This window comes from Pipistrellus hanaki (assembly GCF_964339955.1).
Source record: "Pipistrellus hanaki genome assembly, chromosome: 2".
NCBI lineage: Eukaryota > Metazoa > Chordata > Mammalia > Chiroptera > Vespertilionidae > Pipistrellus > Pipistrellus hanaki.
The window spans coordinates 38,208,038-38,235,050 of NC_140504.1; the positions used below are offsets into that span (position 1 = coordinate 38,208,038).

General features: G+C 40.7%; 1 protein-coding gene across 1 annotated transcript in view; it reads right to left on the reverse strand.

Moving 5' to 3' along the window:
• Positions 1-247: 247 nt before the first annotated feature.
• Positions 248-27,013, reverse strand: part of MCCC1 (methylcrotonyl-CoA carboxylase subunit 1) — a 51,371-nt gene continuing 24,605 nt past the window's right edge. Inside the window, exons 9-19 of the mRNA XM_084874199.1 lie at positions 25,398-25,479; positions 23,719-23,846; positions 20,833-21,016; positions 18,758-18,867; positions 16,432-16,648; positions 14,664-14,750; positions 8,650-8,699; positions 4,552-4,689; positions 3,303-3,410; positions 1,316-1,387; positions 248-610 (exon numbers count right to left, since the gene is read on the reverse strand). Coding sequence (XP_084730325.1) covers positions 512-610; positions 1,316-1,387; positions 3,303-3,410; positions 4,552-4,689; positions 8,650-8,699; positions 14,664-14,750; positions 16,432-16,648; positions 18,758-18,867; positions 20,833-21,016; positions 23,719-23,846; positions 25,398-25,479 — 1,275 coding nt within the window. The 3' untranslated portion in view covers positions 248-511. The remainder of the gene's footprint in view (positions 611-1,315; positions 1,388-3,302; positions 3,411-4,551; positions 4,690-8,649; positions 8,700-14,663; positions 14,751-16,431; positions 16,649-18,757; positions 18,868-20,832; positions 21,017-23,718; positions 23,847-25,397; positions 25,480-27,013) is intronic.

Here is a 27,013-nt window from a genome sequence, read left to right on the forward strand (position 1 = left end):
CATGTCTGTAAACTCCCCAATAAACTCCCTACGAAGGCGAAAACAAAACCTCAGTTGAGTTCAGCGCTAGCCATCTGTCCCTGAAATGTGTTACTGTCATTTTTGTCATGATTGTCACGGGGAAATAACCCACTGAGTTAAATGACCTTTTCTCCTCCACTCACTTTCTTCTGATAAAGTTGCGCCCGTCCTCCTAAAAGAGACCACATGGCGTAACATTTGAGGCAGAAGCAAGCCATAGGAGCTTCCAATAAAAAAAGTATAATTCCATTTTATTAGTACGAAACACTGTAAGATGATTTATTATTTGTGATCGAAGTGTATGATTCTCAAATACGAAAGGGCTTTAACATAATCATAGAATCAGTGAATAGAACTGCTGTTTCCAGACCCGGAGAAAAGCAGGAAGGCACTTGCTCTTTTGGCGTAGGGATACTGCACTCAAGATAACGTTTCCCCGACCGTCTCGGATGGGAGTGTTTGCTGCTTCCCTTGCGTGGTCAGATTCCTCTCACTCGAACTCCACCAGAGGAGCGTGTCGGTTGGCCTGCGCGCCTTCTCTGTAGAGCACTCTCTTGATCGTGCCGTCCTTCGGAGCCTTTATGGTGTGCTGCGGGGACACAAGACACCACGGTGACGGCTGCGACACTCATGAGGACCCAGCACATGCCAAGGTCAGAGAGGAAAATGAAGCCAACTGCTCTGATGGTTTGTTGTCTACCAATGTTTCCCACCCTTGTTCACGTCACAGAACAGAGAGAATCACATGCTCACGGTGCGCCCGTGACTGACACACCTGCAGCCCACCCGAGGTTACCAACGAGGAAGCTCCCAATGGCACCTGGGAAGCTTTTAAAAAGCTTGGGGCCCCTTCCTGGGAGACCCCAGTTTCAACGGGTGCAGGGAAGTAGTTTGCCAAAGCTCCCGGGTGCGGCTGACAAAGTGTGGCCAGGTCTGAGAACCGCTGGCCTGTAATTCCCAACCACCTGCAAACCTAAAGAGCTCATTCAATATGACACTGAGTATTGGTACCCTATGTTTGGCCCTGGAAAACACCCATAGCTAATATTCAGTTGGGGTGTTGCCTGAATATAAGATATTAATGATTTCATTGATTTCAGAATCAAAACGACAGGTGCGATTTCACAAAATTAAAATGAGAAAAATGTTTGTTTTTCCCCCACAATTAAAGTTTTATCAGTCCATGGCCCTTAATATGTAAAATGGTATTAACTTACTAAATAAGGGAAAAGAGCAATTAGGTCTGCTAACCGCCCACAGTTTACCTGGCAACAGACCTCACGATGGCACTTACCTCCATCTTCATGGCGATCATGACCATCAGAGGGTCTCCAGCCTTCACCTTGTCTCCAGCTTTTACAAACACCTAGGGGTCCAGAGGGACAAGTTAATCCTCGGAAACACAGAGGTCCTCGTGGCCCACAGAGCTGATACATAACGAACACTGCGGACGCCTGAGTCTGTGGTGTCCTGTCTGCCAAAGACGAACGCACCAGCGGAGACCTGCAGGGCAGCCTGGCATCGCGGGCACTGTGGTCCGCGGGAGGCACTACTTGGTTCCCCATTCCCACCCCCAAGCCACCTCGTTTTCCTGGAAACAGATTAATATGTCTTATGTGTCCTGAGACCCTTTTGTTTTCTTTATGAGTGTACAGACAAGACATACCACCCATGCACATGGACAGCAGTGTGGTGATTGTGGAGGGAGGGAGGGTGGGTGGAGGTAGAAGAGGGCATAGAAGAGATAAGTGGTGATGGAAAAAATAAAAGGAAGGAAGGAAGGAAGGAAGGAAGGAAGGAAGGAAGGAAGGAAGGAAGGAAGGAAGACATACCACCAACTGGGGAGAACTACTATACTTGAATGTCTTCACCATAGTCAGAGTAGGAGGCCTGCCTCTGCTTGTCTAGTTTATAGGTTGTCTAGGATATAGTGTTTCAGGTCCTCTGGCCCCAGGCGATAAATGTATAGACTATCTTCAGGTGAAAGAATTATACTTGTTGGCAACCCCAGAAAAATCTCCCTGTTTTCCTTTTTGTATGTATAAATGAACTCATGTAGCCCATATGGTCTCGCTGTTGGCTTGTTTTTGCTGACAGAGTTATCAAGGAGTGTTTGGAAACACAGTAAACCCAGGCTCTGACATCCCTGTGTAGAACCAAAACTATGAAAAATGAGAAAGAGCTGTCAAAGCCCCCCAAACCCGCAATGCTGGGTGAGGCCTTGGTGTCAGAGGAAATCCATGGTCCGGGTTTAGGGCCCAGTTTTGGGGAAAACACACATCTTTAAATGTTAGACCATATTCTGCACCCCGGGCAGCAATGCCCACGTCCTGGGAGGCCTGTGGGGACTGAGAGTGAATGAGTGAAAGGCAGAGCAGTCTCCAGCTCACACTGCCTCTCAGCAAACATTTCTAGGGGAACATTGGGTGAAATCACTCAATCTTTTTAAATAGTTTTTTTTTCTTCCTTTTTTGGAGTGGTACCAAGAAGATAAAGTTGAATTTTTAAGACTTAAATGAATTTGAGGGGACGCTACTACGTTCAAGTATTTAAAAGGAGACTTCTGACCTATTATCACTTGAGGGTATATCACTAAGGATCTCAACTCTGGATACATGCTGCACTCAACACTAAGCCACACTGTTCTCCACCAATATCAGTCCTTCACATTTTAACACTGATGCAGTTATGTACTTTAGAGAAAATGTCATTATTCATGATAAATTGCTGTTAAATTTAGCACTACAAAACAACCCTTTTGCCTTGGCTGGTGTGGTTCAGTTGGTTGAGCCTCAAAGTTCAATTCCCAGGCAGTTCACATGCCTGGGTTGTGGGCTTGATCCTCAGTAGGGGGCGAACAGGAGGCAGCTGATAGATGTTTCTCTAATTGATGATGTTTCTCTCTCTCTTCTTTCCCCTCTCTCTTAAAAAAAAAAAGTCAATGAAAATATGTTTAAAAAAGACAGCCCTTTGGAATAATGCTTGGTGAATACTCTTATTTTAATCATAACAAGACAATTTAAATTATTTGTACTTTTATGGAAATTCCCATTTTCAAAATTTATGTTAACAGCGTCTCTTGTAAATTAGGTAAATTGATATTTTCACTGAAGACTGTAATATAGAACCTGAATCTATCATAGAGTCCTTTGATTTCTTTAAATGAATGCTTTCCAATGAATGACATTTAGAGAGGAGAAAAAGAACATATATGGCATAGTTCAACAAAGATGTCTATTGGGCCTTATTGGGCCTTATTCTGCACACGTTCGCATGGTTACCTTTTCAATGGTTCCAGTCATGGGCGCTATGGCACCTGCCTGCATTCCTTCTGAGCTCACTGAGGACAAGTATTTGGGGACCGGAATGTCAAATTGAACAGTTCCTTCCTATAAACAGGAAACAAACCAGAAATGAAATCAATATCTTGTTCCTGTAATTTTACTAATATAACTGACGTAATGATTACTTTCAAGCTATCTGTTAAGTGTTAGTCATCTTTAACACCAGGGTTCTAATCCACCTTCGTGACCTTAATGAAATTACTACACTCCTTGGTTTTGGTTCCCATTATGCAGGAGTAATGGTATACAAGCCTCAGAGGGGATGCAAGGGATTAATATATATATAACTGTTGGTAAAAGACAGCCACTGTCTGGAAGTTATTTTTAGTAACATCTCCACCATCAAGTGCTTAGTCTGAGGGAGGAACTGTTCTTAACAATTATATGTATATGATTGTCATAATAACCTTATGAGGTAAGGTCACACAGCTGCTCAGTGGTTTGAATTTGAATGAAAGCAGCTTCATATTCCAGAACGTAAGCTCTTCGCCACTCACCATCCTGCCTCCTCAATCATATGGTCACAGTATACTGACTATGGGAAGGAATGCCTGGCAAAGTGAGGTCATCCTCGACTCCACATACTTTACTTGATGACTAAAGGCACCTCATCACTAAGGACTGTGATCTGTGAGATCACAGGTTTCCAAATGTGAGAAGACTCTGAAGAGACCATAGTGTAGCTGAAAACCCATGCAGAACCCTAAGGTCTCTTGATAAACTCCTTACCCACTCCACCTACCTCCATCATCTGCCAAGAGAACACCACTCCTCCCACTCCCTTCCTGCTGAACACCTTGCCCACAGGGAACATCTGGTCCAGCTCCTCTCCCAATGGCCACCTCCTCCCAAATCCCCAGGGTTTCAAGTATCAGGAGGATGGCGGTTGGGGAAAGTGTTGAGGTATCAAATCCCTGAGAGAACAGGCCCACAGAGCAGGGAGATATTCTGACAAGAAGCGTGGTAAGGACATGTTTCAGAATTAAAGGAAGAAAACGAGTATGTGTCTACCAGTGAGAATCTGTGTGAACAGAAGAACGAGAGAAGGCGGGAATATGGCAAAGAAACAGAGTGGAGAGGGAAACACTGAAGAGATCGAAGGAAGTGGGTCTTTCTAATCCCCTTATCTCTGGCCAAGCAATTTTCTCCCAATACCAACAGAGTTATTACAAAGAAGAGACCTTACCACAGAAAATAGGTAAATTGTGTTTTCCAGGATAATTAACTTAGTTTTACTAGAAACTCCATTTATAGAACATTTCAAGTAAGTACAGTCTCCCTCACTCTGAAGATCACCAAGTACTTGGAAAATTTTATCTCCAATCTAAAAAAAGAGAAAAAAACAGAGAAGATCCTTAAAGTAAATGAACAACACTACATGATTAATAAAATCAGAAGTAGTTTCAAAAGGTAACAGGTAAAATGTTTTTTTGTTTTTTTTTTAAGTCATGTAGAAACTTTCCCCTTAAGATTCATAAACAAAATACTCTAGGTAAAAACAGTAGTAAGATAATGAGAGGAAAACATAGTTACATAACATATTCATAGCACTCACAATGCTACAGATAAAGGTTCATGCAAGAATAACAATACATGTGAAATAGGAGTATAAATCAAATTAAGCAAAATTATTATAATTTTGTTGGGTAAATATATATGTATTACATGTTTGCATTCATTTCTGAGTATCCAGAGTCAAGTTTAGTTTTACTGTGCCCAAGTCAGTGGTGAAAAAAGCCAGAACCACATAATTAGATGGTATTCCTTTTATCTCACCAGCATGTAGATCCTATTTATGGGTTTCAGTTATGATTTAAGAAGATAAGTTAGCTGGATATTGACCACAATTTTCTTTAAGAGAGAGTTCCAAAGAACAGATTTTATACTTAAATCTTTCAAGGTAGCTGGCAAAAGGACATAAAACCATTCTGTTTTAAAGAATGTTTTCTCTCATATATACTTAAATAAAATTTCCCTTACATACAGAAAATCTTCTGTCTTTATTTTTCATCTCAATTCCCATGATGTTAGTGTCAAAATCCCGTGGCTACTCTTTTCAAATATATTATGTAGGCTAAGGTGAAATAGGTTATACTGCAGTATTTATACACTGCTTTCATCTATCCTAAATTAAATATGCTTTGTAACCCACTCAAACAGCCATTTGAAACTTGGTAAAATTCTCAGGACATAAAGGTTAGATTGGGAACAGTTTTGTTTAAAGATTTTCAATAGCACATTGTAAATTTGTGAATGTAGTCCCATGAGCAGATTAGAACAAATCTGCCAATTTGCCATTTGTCAAGGGACAAAAAGGGGTCTCCAAATCAGTATTATACAAAATTTATTATATAACACTTAAAATACTTAGAAAATTCTTTTAAAAAAATATATTTTATTGATTTTTTACAGAGAGGAAGGGAGAGAGATAGAGAGCTAGAAACATCAATGAGAGAGAAACATCGACCAGTTGCCTCTTGCAACCCCCTACCGGGGATGTGCCCTTGACCGGAATCGAACCTGGGACCTTTCAGTCCGCAGACTGACGCTCTACCACTGAGCCAAACCGGTTTCAGCTTAGAAAATTCTTAATTTTGACATATTGAATGGCACAAACACTCCCCAGCTTTAGGAAACTGGTTATTTAAAAAGGGGGATGAAGAGTCACAGGGATGTAGAGTATAGCACAGGGATTATAGTCAATAATCCTATATAATAAAAGGGTAATACACAAATTGACCAAATGGTGGAACGACCGGTTGTTATGACGTGCACTAACCACCAGGGGGCAGACACTCAACTCAGTCAGAAGCCAGGCTCATGGCTGGCATGAACAGCAGCAGTGGCGGGGGCCTTTCCCTCCTTGTCAGTGCTAAGGATGTCTGACTGATGGTCTAAGCAGGGCACTGGGCCTCAGCTAGCAGTGGGACATCCCCCGAGGGCTCCTGGATTCTGAGAGGGTGCAGGCCGGACTGAGGGACCCCCCAAATGCACAAATTCTATATGGTGCCAGAGGGGTACTAGACTTATCAGGGTGATTACTTTATAAGTTACATAAAAATCTGATCACTTTGTTATACACCTAAAACTCATATGAAACTGTATGTCAAATGTAATTGAAAAATTTTAAAGGAAAAAAAAGTACCAATATGAATTACAACTCTTATAATTAAAGGAGGTAGACTTCCCATAATTTTTCTGACTGATAGAAAGAAAACCAATGTGTCTCTCCAAGTGTTGGGCAATCAAAAGTTTATCTATAATAATAAAAGCGCAATATGCTAATTAGACCTGACAGCCGAACAACCTTCCAGATATCATTCTGGACACCCTTCCGGATGAAACCACTGTAGCGGGGGCTGAGGCAGAGGCAGTTAGGGGCGATCAGGCAGGCAGGCGAGCAGTTAGGGGCAATCAGGCAGGCGTGCAGTTAGGAGCCAGCGGTCCCGGATTGCAAGAGTGGTGTCCAATTGCCAGTTCAGAATCGAGCCTAAACCAGCAGTCAGATATCCCCAAAGGGTCCCAGATTGTGAGAGGGTGCAGGCCAGGCTGAGGGACACCCCCTCCCCCATGCACAAATTTTGTGCACCAGGCCTCTAGTAATTAATAAACCCATTTTGCAGGTCTTATTAATAATGACTTATTCAATTCTCTGAATTTGTACCTTACTATAGAAATTTGCTTGAGTTCTCACATTGTTGTTTAACTCTTTCAGTGTTCCATTTTGCAAGTGCAATGGACTTCTTTTACTTGAGGGCTAGTATAAAAATTTTGACTAAAGATTCTCAAAGAATGACCTGTGGATCACTTGGGGTTCTTTCATGGGGGTCCATGAAACCAAACTATTTCATAATAATACTAAGGTAATTTGTCCTTTTTAGCCCACATTCTCTCATAAGTACACAGTGGAATTTTCAGAGCTGCAGGACATGAGATAATGTTATCACTCTGTGGCAATGGAATGTGTGCTTGTGTAATCTTAGGTTCTAAACTTGTCTAAATTTATCCTACAGCTCAACAATAAAAAGAAATACAATTTGATTTTTTTAAAAATGGGCAAAGGACTTGAATAGACATTTCTTCAAAGGAGATAGACAAATGGCCAATTAGCACATGAAGATGTTCAACATCAGCCATCAGATAAATGCAAATCAAAACCATAATGAAATGCTATTTTACACCCATTAGGATGGCTTTATAAAAAGAAGAAAAAAAAGTTGACAAGAATGTGGAGAAACTGGAACCCTTGTGCACTGTTGGTGGGAACGTTAAATGGTGCAGCCACTATGGAAAACAGTATAGTAGTTCCTAAAAATTTTTTAAAAATAGAACTATCATATTTATGATCCAGCATTTCTACTTCTGGGTATATGCCCAAGAAAATTGAAAACAGGGTCTTGAAGAGATATTTATATACCTACTATTATGTTTGTAGTAGCATTATTCATAATAGCCTAAAGATGGAAGCAACCAAGTACCCACCAATGAATGAATGAATAAAACGAAAGTGGTATATACAGTCAATAAAATATATTAGCCTTAAAAAGGAAGGAAATTTGGACACATGATACAACATGGGAGAACCTTCAAGACATTATGCTAAGTGAAATAAGCCAGTTCACAAAAGGACAAATGCTGAATGGTTTCACTTATGAGTCACCTGGCAGCCAAATTCATAGAGACACGAAGCAGAATGGAAGTTGCCAGGGGCTGGGGGAAGGAAGGAGTATGGGAATAGCATTTGAATTTTGCAAGAGGAGAAAGTTTCTATGGATAGATGGTGGCGATGGTTATACAACAATGTGAATGCAATGCCACTGAACTGTACACTTAAAAATGATTAAAATGGTAAATTTTGTTACTTAAACTTAAAAATATCCATCAAAATAATTAAACATGTCCTCAGTTTAATTTTCTGCACAGTAAAAGTTAATAGATGTCACGAATACAAACAAAGCTCTTTAGGGTGCTTCAGTGATTTTTAAGAATATACAGGGGTCTTGAGACCAAAACGTTTTGAGAGCTGCTGGTTTAATATAAATATATCCATCTACACACTTCAGTGTCTGACTCAAAGCTATTATTTTTTGCCAACGTTTGAATCACAGCCAAACTGAGTACAAAATCAGAAAATGTATAGGGGGCAGTTTCCTCAAACTGGCCTGAAATAAATTCTCCTAAGTATAGACAGAACAGCCAGTGGCTTAAGAGAAACCAGAGAGCATAAAAAGGCCATTCTCAGTACGAGGGAGATCAGATGTAGAACAGAACCAGTAAGACTTACCTTCATGCTATATGACCCATCCTGATTGTATGTGACAGCTATGGCTACATCTTCAGGGGATAAAAATTAAACAAAATTAGAAGACCTTCATTTACTCAGTAAACTGAGACTCCAAAAATCTGATTTTCAACACAAAGATAACAGCTGTTAGGGATAGCAACATCTGTTAACTCCCTGGCAATAAAGATTAAAACAAAACAAAACAAAATAAAAGCACAACTTCTCAGGCAGGTTTCAAAAAGGTGAATTTCAAACTTTTCCTTTTTAGAAATGGAGTTTTAGCTTTTTAAGACTATAGACTATTTTAGGTATTTTTTTTTTCTATAAGAAAGGCTGCACTGTTATGGTAAAAACTGAAATTAATTGGGAAAAAGAAGTTCTGGTTTAAGATCCAAATCTGCCATCTGTGTGGCATGATCATCTCCGTGATCTTGACTAAGTCACTTAAAATCTCCGGGTCTTGGTTTTCTGATCCATTTGACCCATTAAATGGATGAGATATAACAATGATGACATCAGAGTGAAAGTACTTTATAAACTGTAATAGACTATACAAATATATAATATAATTACATTCATTATTATGTGACTATAGAATTGGTTAAAGACTATCCAGGGAGATGGAAATTGAAACTTTTGTGGGCTGAAGACCAAAGTCATTCCATCTAGTCCTGACTCTTCAACTGTCATGTTGAGGCCGCCAGCTCATATCTGTTCCCAGTCTTTCTGCAGAACTCCAAGTCGTGTCCAGCTAAATGTTCCATCCGTACTTTGAAATAAACAGTGTGTCCAACAAAGCATCTCCCACCTCCGCCTGCCTTCCCTCCTGCCCTGAGAGCCATGACTGGCAATGCTATTCCCCAATGTTGTCACCAGGTTTCAAGCCTGCCATTCTTACCTTCTCCTTCGCTTTCTACTTCCAACCATCACCACAAAACTGCCCAAGTCTTCTTCCCTTTGGATGCCTGGACCACCCCTTTCTCCCGCCTGCTCCTGATTCAGACAGCGGCGGCAGGCCCCGCTGACCTGAGGAGGTCCTGCCAGGACTTCCTGCTCCCTGTCCCAACCCTCCCAGCTGATGCCTCGCATGTTCCCACCACAGTGAGAACACGTGGCTTTGCATTGAGAGCACCAAACTCAGTCCTATTTCCCACCATTCTTCCACACAACCCGGCTCCAACCAAATGGAAAAACGGGTCAATTCACATCCTCCAGGTGTCTCCATCCTTCCCCTCTCTGTGCCCTTTGCCCAGGCCCCTCCCACTCACCCCCACCCCTCCTTCACATTGCGCTCACTGGGGAAGAGCCTGTCTGGGTGGAATGAACCTTCTCTCTGTACATTTAGACTTCGACATATAAACACCTTAGGACTCTCCCCTCAGCAGGGTTATGATGGAGTGATTTTTCTCTTTATCAATTGTGTTTTAAAAAAATCACAAAAATAAAAATGTTCACAAGGCCTAACAGTCTTCCCAATTGCCCTAATGTGTGCTGGATTGTGTGAATCCTTTCGGACCTTTCAAAATACACATGCAGGTTTGTATTTTTCTTTTATAAAAAACAGGACATTGCTGTACATATTGTTCTGCAACCAACTTTATTGTAGTTAACATGTGACATACAGAACTACTCTGTTCTTTTGACAGCAGCAGGGGAATAGTTTAAAATAATAATTATGAGGATGATGACAGCTAATGTTGGTTGACTGCTCGCTACATGCCATTCAATGAGCTAAGGGCTTTACACATGCTGTTTCGTTTAATATCTACAACGACACAAGGAAGTAATTGCTACTGCCATGCCCACGTACGGCTGAGGATGGTGGAAGCTGACAGAGCACGTGACTTGCCCAAGGGTCACAGAAAACAAGGGAGCCAGAACTCAGACCCACACTGTCTAACTCCAGGGCCGCACCATTACCACTACGCCATCCTTCTTCCCAACACAAAGTGGCAAAGTCCTTAAGAGAAAAACATAGGAACCAAGACCTCTCTTATCTCTGCTTCACGTTGTTCAGAATAGTTATTTTTTTCATAAGCTTTGTATTGAATGTATAAATGAATGAAACTTTCTAGCCTGTATCTTGTCAGTAACTTTAACTCTTTTTAAGAGAAAATGCAGGGGTCAGGGAAAAGGAGGGGGAGGGAGCTATTTGAAGAGTCCATGAAGCTGTTACACCGCCAGCTTTGAAGACAGTAAGATAGAGGGGTCCGAGTAAACTAAGCAAGCAGCCTCTAGAAACTGGAAAAGGAACTAATTCTCTCCTTGAGCCTCCGGATGGAGCTCAGTCCTGCCAGCACTTTGATTTTAGGGCTCCTGACCTCCAAAACTGTAAGTTCCTTTTTTTTTTTTTTTACACCACTAAGTTTGAGGCAATATGTTACAGCTGAAAAAAATCAATCAATCAATCACATCTTCAAAACCTTCCTATTCATTCTGCCGTCAGAAAGATAATTTTCACTTGAATACTGGATCTTGTTTTTTTTAAAATATATTTTATTGATTTTTTTACAGAGAGGAAGAGAGGGATTGAGAGTTAGAAACATCGATGAGAGAAGATCATCGATCAGCAGCCTCTTGCACACCCCCTACTGGGGATGTGCCCACAACCAAGGTACATGCCCTTGACTGGAATCGAACCCAGGACAAATACTGGATCTTCCATTATCTTGTCTACATTTTTCTCCCCATGATTAAATCAAAATGCTGGCATATCACAGAAAGTTCCTTAGTCTCGGTCCCTACCTGTCTACCCAGGCTCATCAATCACCACTCTCCCTAAGAATACTTACCTTTCCATTTAGCAAGCCGTTCTTGATTTCCCAACATTCCACACTCTTTCCAGATCTGTGACTTCCGCCCCAAGGATTTTCCTCCTCATTATTTAGCAAGCAAATCTCTACTTAATATATTAAACCTATCATTACCTTTTCTGCAAAGCCTTCCCTGATTTCTTTAGTCAGGATGCAGACCCTCTCTTTGAAGATCCCATAAAACCTGTATTTGCAGAGTATATTACACATTTTCCCTTGAAAATCTCACTCCAACTAATCTGTGAGCTTCTCGAGGGCGAAGATCATGGCTCTGTATTGGTTTACTCCCCTTTCCTACTAAATACTAAGTACTCAATCAGAGCTACTGGATAAGTGAATGCATATATACTTTAATGTTCTTTTAATCATAATACAAATTTTCCAGTTCACACTTATATACATTTTATCTTAAATCCTCCCAATATTCTCATTTATCATTTTCTATCTTTAATTAATGTGTCCTTCCATACTTAATCATAACTATTTTTCTAGTTAGAGAGAGAGAGAGAGAGAGAGAGAGAGAGAGAATGCATCTGATCATCCCAGATCAGTTTTCTTTCAATTTATAAAATATGAGGTCTTGTAATAACATGAATGCCAATAGAATCACAGTAAAGACATCGTCAAAAAATGTCTAAATTCTTTTATGTATAATAGGGTAACTCAACTTTTCCCTCTCTCTCCTAGATATCTCTTGACCGCCCACAAGAGAATCTCAGACACCTCTTATGCATTTAATAAGGTATGAAAGTTTAACATGATGCAGTGTTAGGTAAGCACATGCACCTTGAAGTGTGGGTTCAAATTCTGGCTCTCCCAATTCCTTTGGGTGTGATTTTAAGAAAATTATCATTCTCCCTAAACCTTTTACAAAGTTTTATAAAACTGACACTAATAAGAACGCCAATTTCATTGGCCTGTTCTGAAAATGCAAAAGAATTCATGGAACATGCTTAACACAGTATCTCACATATACTAAACAATAAGTCTTAGCCATTATTATTATTATTATTATTATTATTATTATTATTATTGAGGCAGGGCAGGGTTCTGTGAAACATGGCCGCTAGTAACAAAGTGAGAATATCTTTCAAGCCTTGATTATTTAAAACACTTGGCCATCCTCACTGAGACCATTAAGAGTTGGTTCTACTTTATATTCATAAATGCTTCTGGGCCCTAAGGCTTCTTGTTTGGTGCACTCTCATTCACCCACAGTCACTGTGGATTAGCATAACATTCCTGAAAACTGTGACATTCAGGCCTGGATTATTGCTGAAAAATACTGCCAAAAGGAAGCAGTGAACAGCAATCATGTTGGCTCTTCAATTACATTTATTTTTTTAAATAAAAAATCAAAAATCAAAGAAATGCAATATAATTCAGAACACTCGGTGCCTCAGTGAAGATCCATGCCAAATAGCACAGTTGGTTCATCTGCATTATAATCACACAGGCTATTTTCCTGTTTAATTTAGATAGAAGAGGCCACTTAAATTTTATTGCTGCTGATACTTGTATTCAGCATATTCAACCTAGTGTAAGATACTTTCACATTTTGGAGGCTGATTTTTTAGGATGAAATGAATCAATACACTCACATAAAATGAATAGCTTAACCATTTGCCGAATGCTACTCTACAAGGGATGTTTGCAAACTTCCTTTCCAAGTACTCAGTGCACTTCAGGTAATGACCATCTAGGCTCAGGATGAAAAGATATCTAAAGAGCTGTAACCCAGACAACTGTGAACAAGGAATTTGTTAAGAAGTGAGTGGATGTCTACATAGGACTGGGGTAGAGAGGAGGGTGCTGTGATGAGCTGGCAGGAAGTTTCTGTCCTACCTGATAGGCACGTTTTATAATGGAGTTGTCACAGGTCAAGGATACCTCAACTTCAAGGTTGCCCATCCTTCCTGCTCTGACTCTGCCCCCCTCAGGCTTCCCATGCAAACTGCATTGCAGCAGAAGGCACATAGCCACCAGCTACCACATGATTCTGGTCCCTCTGGTACACTGCTCCAGTCCACATTTTGTGTCAGCCTCTCCTAACTTCAGTGACAATAAGCCAGGTCCCACCCTGAGCCCACTCAAATTAGTGTGCAATCAAAAATCAATTTGCCACGGGAAAGGGGGTGGAAATAGCATAGGAATCGGGGTCAGAAAGATTAGGTGTCAAACACTGGCTCCGCCACTTACTAGTCTTGAGTAAGTTACTGTACCTTCCATGCCATTATTTCATCAGCCATACGTGGCTGTAACAGTGACTCCTCCTTATTAAATTGTGAAGATAAAGTTTACACGTGATAAGGAACTTAATAATAAATTACATTTCTTTATTAACCCACTTCCACCTGAAATTCTGCCTGAGCAGTGGGTAATCTTTCTTGCTTGGAGTTTTGGATATTGTTTTTCTTACTTAAAGGAATACACCCTCACTCTGGCTGGGAGCTCAGGCATGTGCCTCTGCTGTAGGTTCAATTCACAGCCTCAGCACTGGTTGGGCATATGTGGGAGGCAACCAATTAATGTCTTTCTCTCTCACACTGTTACCTCTCTCTCTCTCTCTCTCTCTCTCTCTCTCTCTCTCTCTCTCTCTCTCTCTCTCTTCTCTCTCTCTCTCTTTCCCCATCTCCCTCTTTCTCTGTCCTCCTTCCTCTCTCCCTTCTACTCTCTTTAAAAATCAATGGAAAAAATATCCTCCAGTGAGGATTTAAGAAAAAAAAGTAATACATTCTCAGGAGGGAAAAGAAGGGCAAAATAAATAAGTAAGTAAGTAAGTAAATAAAAGTACTGCATCCTCACTGAAGAAATACAAAACAAAGAAAGTACACAGAAGCATGAGTGGGGGAGGGGATGGAGGGGAGATAGAGAGACTGCCTCAAATCCCACCACCCAGTGGTAACCTCACTAAAATGTTGGCAAATTTCACTTCAGTCATTTTGCTATGTATGTTTTATAACATATTTTTAGAATATTTACAAAATACAGAAAAAAGTGTAATGAAGAAAAAAAAATCAACTCTACCACCCAGAGCAAATCAATTCTATCATTTTGGCATACTACCTCACAATGTTTAGGCCAGGGATCTTTTAAAATATATAACTGAATGATTGTGGCTAAGTTGAACCCACTTTTCCCCCAGGTAAATGTGATCTATTTCTATAAAGCACATTTCCCTTCTAATAAAACATTACTCACTGTTTTCAGCATCCCTAAGAGTCATGTTTCTGGTGTAAGAAATATTCAGTCTTCTTCCGCTGCTGGATGCAAAAGGAGAATATTGATCTAAAAGAAAATTCAACAGCAAATTTATGAACATCAAGCCTACTAAATTCATACCTTACAAAAGAAAACAGGAGCACAGGTCCCATACTGGCAGCTCCTTTACATTTTCATTGTTCTTCTCATTGCTTTAAATTTAAATGAGGTATTTCGATTTACATCTCAGGAGATTTCCTATGAAAAATCCCAGCTTCTCTCAGAAAGTGAGACTATGTGCAGCCTAAACTCTCATCCTCTGACAGCATGAGCTGCGCTGTGGCCATCCCTTTGGATGAGGCTGCTGCGTTCCAGGTCGCCCAGATCTATACCTCTCATCATTCTCCTTTCACCTGGCCTCTCTCATTCTCCTATGTTACTGGTCCGCCTAGAGGGGCTTGAGTATACATCCTCTGCTGGACAATATCCAGCAGCTACAGCATGACTAAATTGAAGCAATTTACTCTGAAGTTCCTATCTGTGCTGGTTATAAATTTTAAAGAGAGGTAAGAGTAAGAAGATTCTCCATTCTAAAAAGGCCAAGAACAGGCAGGCTTAGGAATGCCATATGGAGCACACTTAGATGCATTTCATGTAATGTAACAGAACAAAAGGAGGAGAGAGAGCACAAATCTCCTAAAGAGGTAATTGTGTGTTTTAAGCTTTCAATATAACTTTCTTGATTGAATCTAGAAATTAATGATCCTAAAAATAGCATCCTATAATAATATAATAACTCTAATAATAGTGAAGAGATAGAGATAAGTGGATTCCTTTTTTTTTTTTTTTCTATTTGCTTCAAAAGTCAGTGTAAATAAATCTTATTGAGCCAAGTTTGGGAGAGCTCAGGTTTTGCTCAATTTAGAGGGAAGAACTGTTTAAAGGAGAACTGACAGAAACTGTAATAAGCTGGTGAATTTTCATCATGAATTCCCAGCTTCCAGGGCGTTAGGAAGTTGGGCACTGACTTAGTGAGATGCTGAGGCAGGCAGTCAGGCGATCCTCTGCCTGACTTTCCCAAGCTCTGACTCTATGACACGATGGAGTAACTAGGTCTCTAGTCAGTCAGAAATTTGATTACAGAATAAAAAAAGAGTGGAGGAAATAACCATAAATCATGGGTAACCCAGCGGAATCTGAGCGCCTCCTGGAGGGGGAAGTTGCTACAGGTACAGAGGCTACAACAAAGCAGGCCACAGGGAGTGGTGGGTAAAAGAAGTTGGAAGGGATTGGCATGGGCTGCAGCAAGCACTGGTGTTTGGTTGAAAAGAGATCCATCTCTTCGTTGTTAGGCGATTAGTTAAGTAATACCTAAAGGGTTCGAAGTGTTTATAGAATGTATCCAGAATATGTGAAGAGCTCTCTTCATCCTAAAAGTCACATTAGCAGAAGATGGTGTCAATCACTGAGAGAAGAAAGTGAGGAAAGAGTGGCATAAAGAGAAAAAAAAATGCTTAATAATCTATCTATCTACATAAAAGCCTAATATGGAAAGTGTTCCCTTGGGAATTCAACCAACCAGAAATTTGATCGCTCACTATGACGTGTGCTGACCACCAGAGGGCAGTGCAGAACAAAGGAAGGCCTGGGCCGGTGGCCGGCAGCCGGCAGCCACTAGGGACCCTACCTGTGCATGAATTTTGTGCACTGGGCCTCTAGTTATTCATAAAATTTTGATAAGCAGGGGAAACAGAAATGCATTCCATACCTTGTGTCTGAATTTGGAAAACATCTGACATAGCTTTCTCCCTGAGGATGAGGCCCAGAGCTGCCTGGCATAAGAACTCTTTGGCTGTGGCCTTCCGACTGGGCAGCAGTTCTTCCCGGTGCTGAGGGATGAAGTCAGTGTGCACATTCCCAGCTTTGAACTCCGGGTGGCCAGCCAGCCTGAGGAGGAAGTCAATGTTGGTGTGCAGTCCGACAATCTAGAAAGAGAATAAAGCCCACGTCCCCAAGGAGTGGGGAAAACAACAGATTCAGAAAAACATTTGTATGGCTTCTGCTCCTTTTGCTGAGTATCTTCTACTATCGACAATTCTCAGGCAAACAATAAAAACCCCACTTCACCATCACTATATTTCTGGACTTAACACTTAAAGCTTCATCTACTCTGACAAAGAGGCCACAGGAAATGGTGTTAGTGTAGGGAGTTGGAGAAGACATTTAATTGACTTGGACTAGGAAAGTGATAAATGTGAAGAAACTTAAATGAAATTTATTGGCAAGACTTTGAAGACCTGCCACTCAGAACACTCCTATAGCAGAAGGCACGATCATTACACTGGGGGGGGGGGGGGTATTGGATGGAATTACATCAAAAGAGCTTCCGTCCAACACTAAAATCCAGATTTTACATACCAATATAAAAATAAAAAGGTATAAAACATAACCCAGTAAATGGAATCAAGGGTAAAGCCAGCTATCTGAGCCTCGAGTTCCTTCATTTGTCTGTTCATTCATTTATTCGCCATGTACTGAGCACCTTGTAGGTGCCAGACCCTCATAAAAATACTGGGAACACAGTGAAGAACAAAACACACAAAGTCCTTGCCTCACAGAGCCTGCAATCTAAGGAAAGATAATAAATAATATCTATAAACAAAATTCTAATACAATGTTAGGTGATATGGAGAAAAACAAGGCTGTCTAAAGGGAGAGAGAGCAGAAAGGGTCCTGTTTTATTTTATTATTTTTTTATTACAGGCCCAATGCACGAAGTCTGTGCAAGAGGAGGCCTTCCTCCCTCCAGCTGCCAGTACTGGCTTCCCGCTGGCACCCGGGATTTGGGCTTCCCTCCGGCCTCTGGCAGGCACCTGGGTCTGGGCTTCGTCTGGAAGGTTCAGAAGGACGTCCAGTCTAATGAGCATATTATGCTTTTATTATTATAGATTTTATTGATTTTAGGGAGAAGAAGGGAGAGGGAGAGAATCATTGATCATTTGCCTCCTGCATACCCCCTACGTGTCCCTTACTGGGGATCGAGCCCACAACAAGGCCATACACCCTGACTGGGAATCAAACTGTGACCTCCTGGTTCATGTGTTCATGCCCAACCACTGAGCCACACCGGCCGGGCAAAGGACCTTGTTTTAAATGTGACAGCCTTGAAAGGACTCTGGGGAGGTGAGCGGTGCCTGAGGGTGGTGGGAGGGAGCCCTGTGATCGTGTGTGGGAAGAACACTCTGGAGAGCAAACAGGAACACATGGCGCCATGCTGTGTGTGTCTAAAGAATGGTGAGGTGGCCCGTGTGGCTGGAGCCACAGAGATCAGAGGTTTTTAATGACATAAAACAATTAGAATATCATGGTTTAAAAAACAATCCTTCTATGAAGCTAAATCAGCTGGTACAGGACTCACTGCACCAAGAAAGTTAATGTGCTACACAACAGCAACAAACGATGAAATGATAAAAATGAACATAATCATTTTCCTTTGGAGAAAATAATACCAACTGTAGGCCACACTTGTATAGCGACCACGTTTCCGTGGGGTAGTGGTTATCACGTTCGCTCACACACGTGCGGAGCTGGCTTTACCTACAGGATCGAGAGGAATTTCCTATTGATTTCCCTGAAGTATAACACAGACCCTAATAGTTTCAGTCCTTCAAGCTTTCTTTTCCAGTTGGAATCAAGAAGTCCTCAGGCCTATAGGAACTCTCTCACATAAAATGAATTTTTTAAAAAATATTTTATTGATTTTTTTACAGAGAGGAAGGGAGAGAGAGAGAGCTAGAAACGTTGATGAGAGAGAAACATCAACCAGCTGCCTCTTGCACACCCCCTACCGGAGATGTGCCCGCAACCAACGTACATGCCCTTGACCGGAATCGAACCTGGGACCTTTCAGTCCACAGACCGACACTCTACCACTGAGCCAAACCGGTTTTGGCCATAAAATGAATTTGATGGTGACATAGGGGTGGTTGGTGGAAATAAGATGACAAGGAAAAAGGCTGACCACTCCGGATGGACACGCTTGGCTGTGGAGATACAGAAAGCATCAGGGTCACCCACACGGCTCAGTCACTCACATGGTACTGACGAAGGCTGTACCGCAGCTTGGTCAGGGCCGCCTGGCGATCTGCAGCCCACACGACCAGCTTCGCGATCATGGGGTCATAGTGCACGGACACCTCATCCCCTGAAATTGAAAACCACAACATCTTCTCAAAGTCAAAACCAAAGGGATACAATGTGATAGCCAGACGTTCTGCTGTGGCTTTATATGCATTTCACACCCTATCCTCACAGACCTCATGACAGATATTGCCACCACCAATTTATTCACGAGGAACTGAAGCTCACAGAATTTTAAAACTTTTCCCTCCTCCGACAAATAAGGGTAAGCATTCCTCTGTCCTGTGGTTGTTGGAAGGACTGACAATAAAGTGCCAAATGTCGTACCTGGCAGAGCTGATGAACTAATAGCAGCCATCATTACTACGGTAGAGAACAAGGATCTCCATCACTGGTTAGGAACGAGGTCAAGGCAAAAGGGTGTGTCATATCACAAAGGCTACTGTCCTAGACCCTCGTTGTGATTTTGGCAGGTCACTTGGCCCCTCTAAAACCCAGGGCCTCCAGATGTAACATCAAGGGGTTGGATTACACTCACTTATCCATCCATTCACCCCACCCCCACTCGCCCACCAACACATATTGAACACCTTGTAGGCCTCGGCTTGAGCAAAGTGCTGCAAATATACCATAGAAGAAGTCCCTCCCTTAAGAATCTTACAGTCTGACGGGAAAATAGGCAAGGAATAGGTTACCATAAGGTAAAATAATAAGGGCCAGGTCTGAGGGGTGCACAGGAACATAGAAGGGGAGTGTTGGGAGAAGCTTCCTGGACTAGATTATCCCTCCCTCCCAGTGCCATGATGAGACCCTGGGAGCACTTGTCCGAATCGCATCTCTTATCCTTTGAGCCCTTGTAAGTTACACTGCAAGCTTTGCTTGTCTTACAGTTTTGTTTTGTTTTCCTATTGCAGGGCCCTTCTTTTCTTTCCAAGATGTTCTGCTGTGAAGTTAAAAATGTACTGACTACCAAATCTTGCTGTGGCTTAGGCAAGAGCTATCCAAGTGGTGCCAATGTATTCTCAGGTTAAAGGAGAATATACAGAAAAGTCACCCAGAACAGCACCTGCACATCAAGAAGCCCCAATGCCTCATTTTGGCTTTCAAGATCCATGTGATTTACTCTCACCCTGTGTCTGTCTCCAGCCACATCTCCAATCACTTACCTCCCTAAACCATTTTCCAGCCACATGTTTTCTTCCAGTTCTTCAAACATACCTTCAAGTCCACTTTTCTTTAATGTGCTACATCTGCCTAGTCCAATCCATGCTAGACTTCCTCTTTTAAAAGTGTCTCACATTAGCTCTTAGTCCTGCAACTAAAGTTAAGGTGGCAAGAGATGGTGGGGCTCAGGGCACGGACTCTGGAGCCAGACTGCCTGGGTCTGAGTCTTGGCTGCAAGGGTAATCTTGGACAAGTCACTTAACCTCTCTGTGTCCTGGTTTCGTCATCTAGAAAATGGGCGGAAGGACACTTACCCATAGGACAGTGCTCCAGGTTAAAGGAGAATATACAGAAAAGTCACCCAGAACAGCACCTGCACATAAGTGCTAACCGATTGTTAGCTAGGACCGTTGTTACTGATCAATGCTGAACTGTGATAGCTCCTGTGCTGCTATTTTTTACTTCTAATTTCTTTTATTATTGTTTGGCTTGCACTAAGTTTTCATATGAATTCCCCAGCTTGACTTGAAGGCAGTGTGCCTTACACATAGCAACTATCAGTCACCTTAAATCATGTTTGGAGCCAGGCAAAGTAAAAAATATAAAACAACACACACACACAATACTTATGGCTTAAGTTTGATCAAGTACTGCTGCATTCGAAAAAAGAGCCTGCTGATGAAATTACTAGCCATTCTCTAAAAATAACTATTACAGAAGGAAGAAATAAACATTGCAGAGAAATCAATTAAATCCTTTATTTTAAAACATACTAGACATTTCCACAGGACACAAGGAAAAGACCCCATCCAAAAATAATAGTGCACTGAGAGTTAAGAAGACTGTCTGTTTTATTTCCGCTTACCTTGCCGTACCCCCGTCTCAATCCGCGTGGCCAGGTCCGCCGGAGGGGTGGAGAGGTGCACCAGCGGCCCGGCGCCTGGCATGAAGTTGTTGAGAGGGTCTTCTGCATATATTCTAGCTTCAAACGCGTGGCCCTGCAGCGTTATTTCTTCCTGGCTCAAAGGGATCTTCTCTCCTGCTGCAATCTGGTAACAGAAGAGTATGTATTTCCTATAAAAATCCACCTTAAAGCAGCTATGAGACTAGCAAGTTGATGGTCTTGCCTTTTTTATATAAAGTGTACAGTTGGACTTCATAATGAAGCAAAAAACAAAACAAAACAAAACAAAACACACACACAATATTATTTTATCCACTGATTCGAGTATTGGGAAAAAGAAGATATTTAAAAACAGATGCAGCTTGCCCAGCTGGCACAGCTTAGTGGTTGAGCGTCAACCTATGAAGCAGGAGGTCAAAGTTTGATTCCCGGTTAGGGCATATGCCTGGGTTGTGGGCCCAATCCTCAATAGGGGCATTCAGGAAGCAGCCTATCAACGATTCTCTCTCATCATTGATGTTTCTCCCTCTCTCTCCTTCTCCCTCTCTGTAATCAATAAAAATTAAAACAAAAACCAACAAACCAGAGGCAGGTTGAAAATAAAGTATTAATTACAATGGGCTTCTAGAGTTTTTAAATAGGAAATGCAAGCAAACTGCTGACTAAATTATAAATATAAAAATCAGTGTTATTTTCAGTATAATTGAAATTAAGGTTTTCTTCTGACACTGTGCTCTCAGTTTTCATCTAAAACATTAGCACTCAGTTACAAAATCAATCTTTTTTTTTTTAAATAGTAAATTATTTGTTGATGTTCACAGGTATAGTATAGGTAAAGTGTAATGTTAGACATCTTTGTAATTTTAGTCAGCAAGTGAGTGATGAAGCAAAACAGAAAGGGGAACATCACAGTTTTTCAATTTTATTATGTTTCTGTACATTGCATACATAGCACACGACTATAACAGAAAAAGGCTACTGGAAGACTTGCTGTCACACTTGCCCCTTAAGTTTTCCTCTAAGATGAGAAAATGACAACCTGAAAGAAAGCAAAAGCTACAGGGAAAAACCTCTAAGTAACTTAGCATCACACTGAACTAAACAGATAAGCATAAAACAGAAGCAGGTTCCATCTCTTTAAATATGCAAATAAGAAAGATCAGGAACCACAGCAGTTAGGAATAAAAGGAAAGCAGAAGTGAATGTCTTTAAGGCACTGTGTTTCAAACCACAGACTGCAGCCATATTCCTTAGGCACCTTTTATCCTCTGTGATTTCAAGATTCTGAACTCTTTTGGGTTACTGCTTCAGAAAAAAAAAAAATCTTCCTTTTCCTTGAATTGTGGAAAATAAGCACTCTTTCCAGAAGTTTCTAAATCCACTACAGTTTTCCGGAAGCCCACTAACACTTACTAGCCTGATGTACCTAGTTTTCATTAGCTCCCAAGGCTATAGCGGCCCAGAAGAGTCTTTCGGCTCAATTAAAACCACCAATCAACCCCAAGGAAATTGAAAAAGAAGCATATTGTCCACAGACATTAAAAAAAAATTATCAAAATAACCAAGATTTTAGCATCACAATATGAAAAAAAAATTTTTTAGATTCAGGATATATATAAAGAACCAAGAATCCCTCAGAGATTGACTATTTATACGACTTAAAAAACTTTTTTTTTAAAAAAAAGAAGACTGAGATACAATCTATTGTTTTCAATAAAGAGAAAAACATGCTAAGCTATTATTAATATTTGAAATAATATGCTTTGTGGAACTATGGTTTAGGTCAGTGCTTCTCACACTATTAAAATAAAAGAACAGTGTGGACTGAAAACTTTTGTAAAACCAGTAGATATGTCATAGCAATGCCAAATTGCTTTACTTTTAAAAAACATATATTTTTATTGATTTCAGAGATGAAGGGTGAGAGAGATAGAAACATCACTGATGAGAGAGAATCATTGATTGGCTGCCTCCTGCACGCCCCCTATTGGGGACAGAGCCTGAAAGCAGGGCATGTTCTGACTGGGAATTGAATCGGGACTACCTGGTTCATAGGTCGATGCTCAAACACTGAGCCACACTGGCCGAAACCAAATCACTTAAAAAATTTCTAATCATGTACTGTGACTGTCTCATACTTATCCCACTGTGGGCCAGCAATAGTGTTTAAGTCAACACTTGCACATGGACCTTTCTAGACCAGGGGTTGGCAAACTCGGCTCGCGAGCCACATACGGCTCTTTGGCCCCTTGGGTTTTTAGCAAAGGCCAGCTTAGGAGTACCCTAATTAAGTTAATAACAATGTACCTACATATATAGTTTAAGTTTAAAAAATTTGGCTCTCAAAAGAAATTCCAGTCGTTGTACTGTTGATATTTGGCTCTGAGTTTGCCGACCACTGGTCTAGACCATTCCTTTGGCTCTTCCTTCTGGCTGCCGGCCAGGGCCTTCCATCCCAACTCTGTTAGCTCATTTCATCTTGGCTGGCACCTGTCCTGCCTCTAAAATCTAATGACAGCCTGGCCCAGAATGATGTGGCCCTAGGTAGAGTACCAGGTTTTGATTTTGAGACAATGTGGTCACAAGCCATTGTCAATAGCAGCAGCTCGCCTGTTGGCTGCCCCATGCCTAAAGGGAAATGATGGTAATGAACAGATTGGGAATCTGTGTCCATAAAGTGACAATAATGTCATAGCATGAAATGCAGTGTCACCTTTGACCTCCCATTTTTTTGTTCCCATCACAACCAGTAAGGACTGATCCCTTATCCAAAAAGACACCTTTCTTTAGGAGGCCAGAAGATAACACAGGTTCAAGACTGATATTTCATAGAAAAACCATTCCCACCTTCAGCTGCCACTCCACCAAGTCAGTTCCTGTGATCATCTCCGTAACAGGATGTTCCACCTGCAGCCTTGTATTCATCTCCATGAAGTAGAAATCTTGCTTCGAGTCCATAATAAATTCCACGGTTCCTAAAAGTAAAATACAATGGTCACATTTAAATAGTAGGCAATTAGTAGCAAATTAAAACGATGTATCAGTTTTACCACTTTGTTCATTCAATGGTACTTTGTATTAAAAAAAAAAAAAGTCACATGTTGTAGCAGCAAATGACTCTCAGTCAAGATAGGGAGTCATGAAATTTTGCAACAGAAAAATGTATTTGTGGTTTTGAGCAAATAATAAGCCCAAGACATGAAGCAATGAGAACATGACTGCCATGTGTTATTGCATCAGATCCTGGGAACGGTACCCTGTGACTTCCCATCTCACTTTAACCCCCTGCAGAAAAATACAGTCCCTTAGTTTTGGACTCTTGGAAATTTCCTTTGAAAGTCCTTTTGCTGGTAACGCATTGAAAGATTGCTCAGCAACTAAATCTTATGTTAATAATGTATTACATATTGGTATTTTATTAGGCACTACAAAACTTCCCCAGCTTTATCTCTATATATCTATATATCTATATATCTATATATCTATATATCTATTGTATATATCTATCTATCTATCTATCTATCTATCTATCTATCTATCTATATATATATATATAAAAAGGCTAATATGCAAAGTGTCCCTCAGGAGTTTGACCAGGAGTTCGGTCGTTTGCTATGATGTACACTGACCACCAGGGGGTGGCACAGAACAAAGGAAGGAAGGCCCCAGCTGGCAGCCAGAAGGCCCTGATCGGCCCTGATCACCAGCCAGGCTTAGGGACCCTATTCATGCATGAAACTTGTGCACCAGGCCTCCAGTTAAAATATAAAAATTCATCCATTTTGCCCGGCTGGTGTGCCTCAGTGGTTGAGCACTGACCCAGGAACCAAGAGGTCATGGTTTGATTCCTAGTCAAGGCACATGCCTGGGTTACAGGCTCAATCCCCAGTTGGGGGTATGCAGGAGGCAGCTGATCAATGATTCTCTCTCATCAGTGATGTTTCTATCTCTCTCTCCCTTTCCCTTCCTCTCTGAAATCAATAAAAATACATTTTTTAGATATCTTAAAAAGAATGAACCCTAATGTGAACTATGTTCTCTGAGTGGTAATAATGTGTCAGTATAAGTTTATTGATCAGAACAAATGTAACACTCTGATGTAGAATGTTGATGTGGGGGGGGGGGGCTGTGTGCATGTGGGGACAGGAAGTATATGGGGAAATCTCTGTACTTTCTGCTCAATTTTTCTGTGAAACTAAAACTGCTGTAAAAAATAAACTTTAATAATTAAAAAATCAATTTTGTAATTTTAATTTAAAATAAGACAAAATATCGAATAGCATTATACATATTAGGATAAGCATTATTTAGTAAAAGTCTTTTTTCAAACATATATGAATATAAATATAAACACACACACACACACACACACACACACACACACACATATATGGTCTCAATATAAAATATGAGTGTGGTTTTTTTCTTCTTCTTGTGGATCTAGTCAAAAAGGTTTGAAAGCCCCTATATAAAAGCTATGTTTCTTTTGCCTCGAAAGCAAATTTTAGAAACAAATCTTAGCATACCTGCTCCGACATAATTTACAGCTTTAGCAGCTCGGACTGCAGCTTCCCCAAGCTTTTTTCTTACTTCAGGTTTAATACCGGGCTATGAACAAATATTTAAATAAATTTCCATTAGTACTTTGTCCCGCTAGAAATTCCCACTAAGATCCAATATTACATCTTCATGTAGCAAATATTACATTCAAGAGATAATAAAGATAAAACGCTGTCACAATGCCCAAGTTTAATGGTTCTGCTAGTAATTTCTATGACTTACAGATATTCCTCAGTATAGTGATATATCTGTGTCCCTTGTTCCTACATAACTGTTATAACTATAAGTCTACTTAAAATTAAATGTATCAATATAAAAACTTTGAATAGTCCCTATTTTAAGACGATAAAGCAATCTGGATAAGGTGTGCACTAATTATCTTAGAATACGGTAAACCTTGAGATTCCAAGTTAATAAAAATGGTTCAAAAAAAGAAATGTATGTTAATAAATAGGCAAAGCTTTTAACATTTTAAAAACTGAGCTCTATAGATATTTAAGCAGTCACTGTTTCAAAATAAGAATTTACTGAAATTGTTGTTGTTGACATTTACTTCAAAAGGTATAATATACTCTACAACAATATACTCTGAAATTAAAATTTTAATATGCAAATAACAAACTGATTACCAGAAATCTCAGATCCCTGGCCTGATAAAACTATATACTGATAAAAACATGCATGGTTAGTCTCCCCTTATCCATGGGGATATGTGCCAAGATCTCCAGTGGAGCCCTGGCCGGTGTGGCTCAGTTGGTTGGAGCATCATCCTCTACACGGAAAGGTGGAAGGTTTGATTCCTGGTCAAAGCACATACCTGGGTTGTGGGTTTGATTCCCAGTTGGGGCAACTGCAGGAGGCAACCAATCAATGTTTCTCTTCCTCTCTAAAATCAATAAAGTACTTAAAAAATTATATATATCTTCAGTGGATCCCTGAAACCACCGATAGTATCAAACCCTATGTATGTTTTTCTTATACCTACAGACCTTTTAACTTAAGGTTAAGAAGCAATTACAGTTCCTCTTGGACATATCCAAATTGTCAGCATCACTATTCTTGCACTTGGAGCCATTATTAAGTAAAATAAGGGTTACTTGAACATAAGTATGTAATGTGATAGTCGATGCAAAGTGTCCCCCAAACTAAGACAAATACCAAGTGACTAACAGGTGGGTTAGCTATACAATGTGGATACACTGGACAAAGGGGTGTGCACATCCCGGGTAGGATGGCATAAGATTTCATCACACTACTCAGAATCGTGTGCAATTTAAAACTTATAAATTTTCAGGAATTTTATTATATTTTTTGGAATTTCTGACAATATTTTCAGACCACAATTGACCACGGGTAACTGAGGCTCTAGATAAGAGGGGACTACTGTATATAACCTTGAACAAGAAAAGAAGCCAGTGGCAGTAGCAGCTTCCAAGAAATGTAAAAATCCAAAAATAAGTAAAACCATGGCTGGGTGGTGTGGCTCAGTGGTTGAGCATCGACCCAGGAACCAAGAGGTCACTGGTTTGATTCCCAGTGAGGGCACATTCCTGGGTTGCAGCCTCCGTCCCCAGTAGGGGGC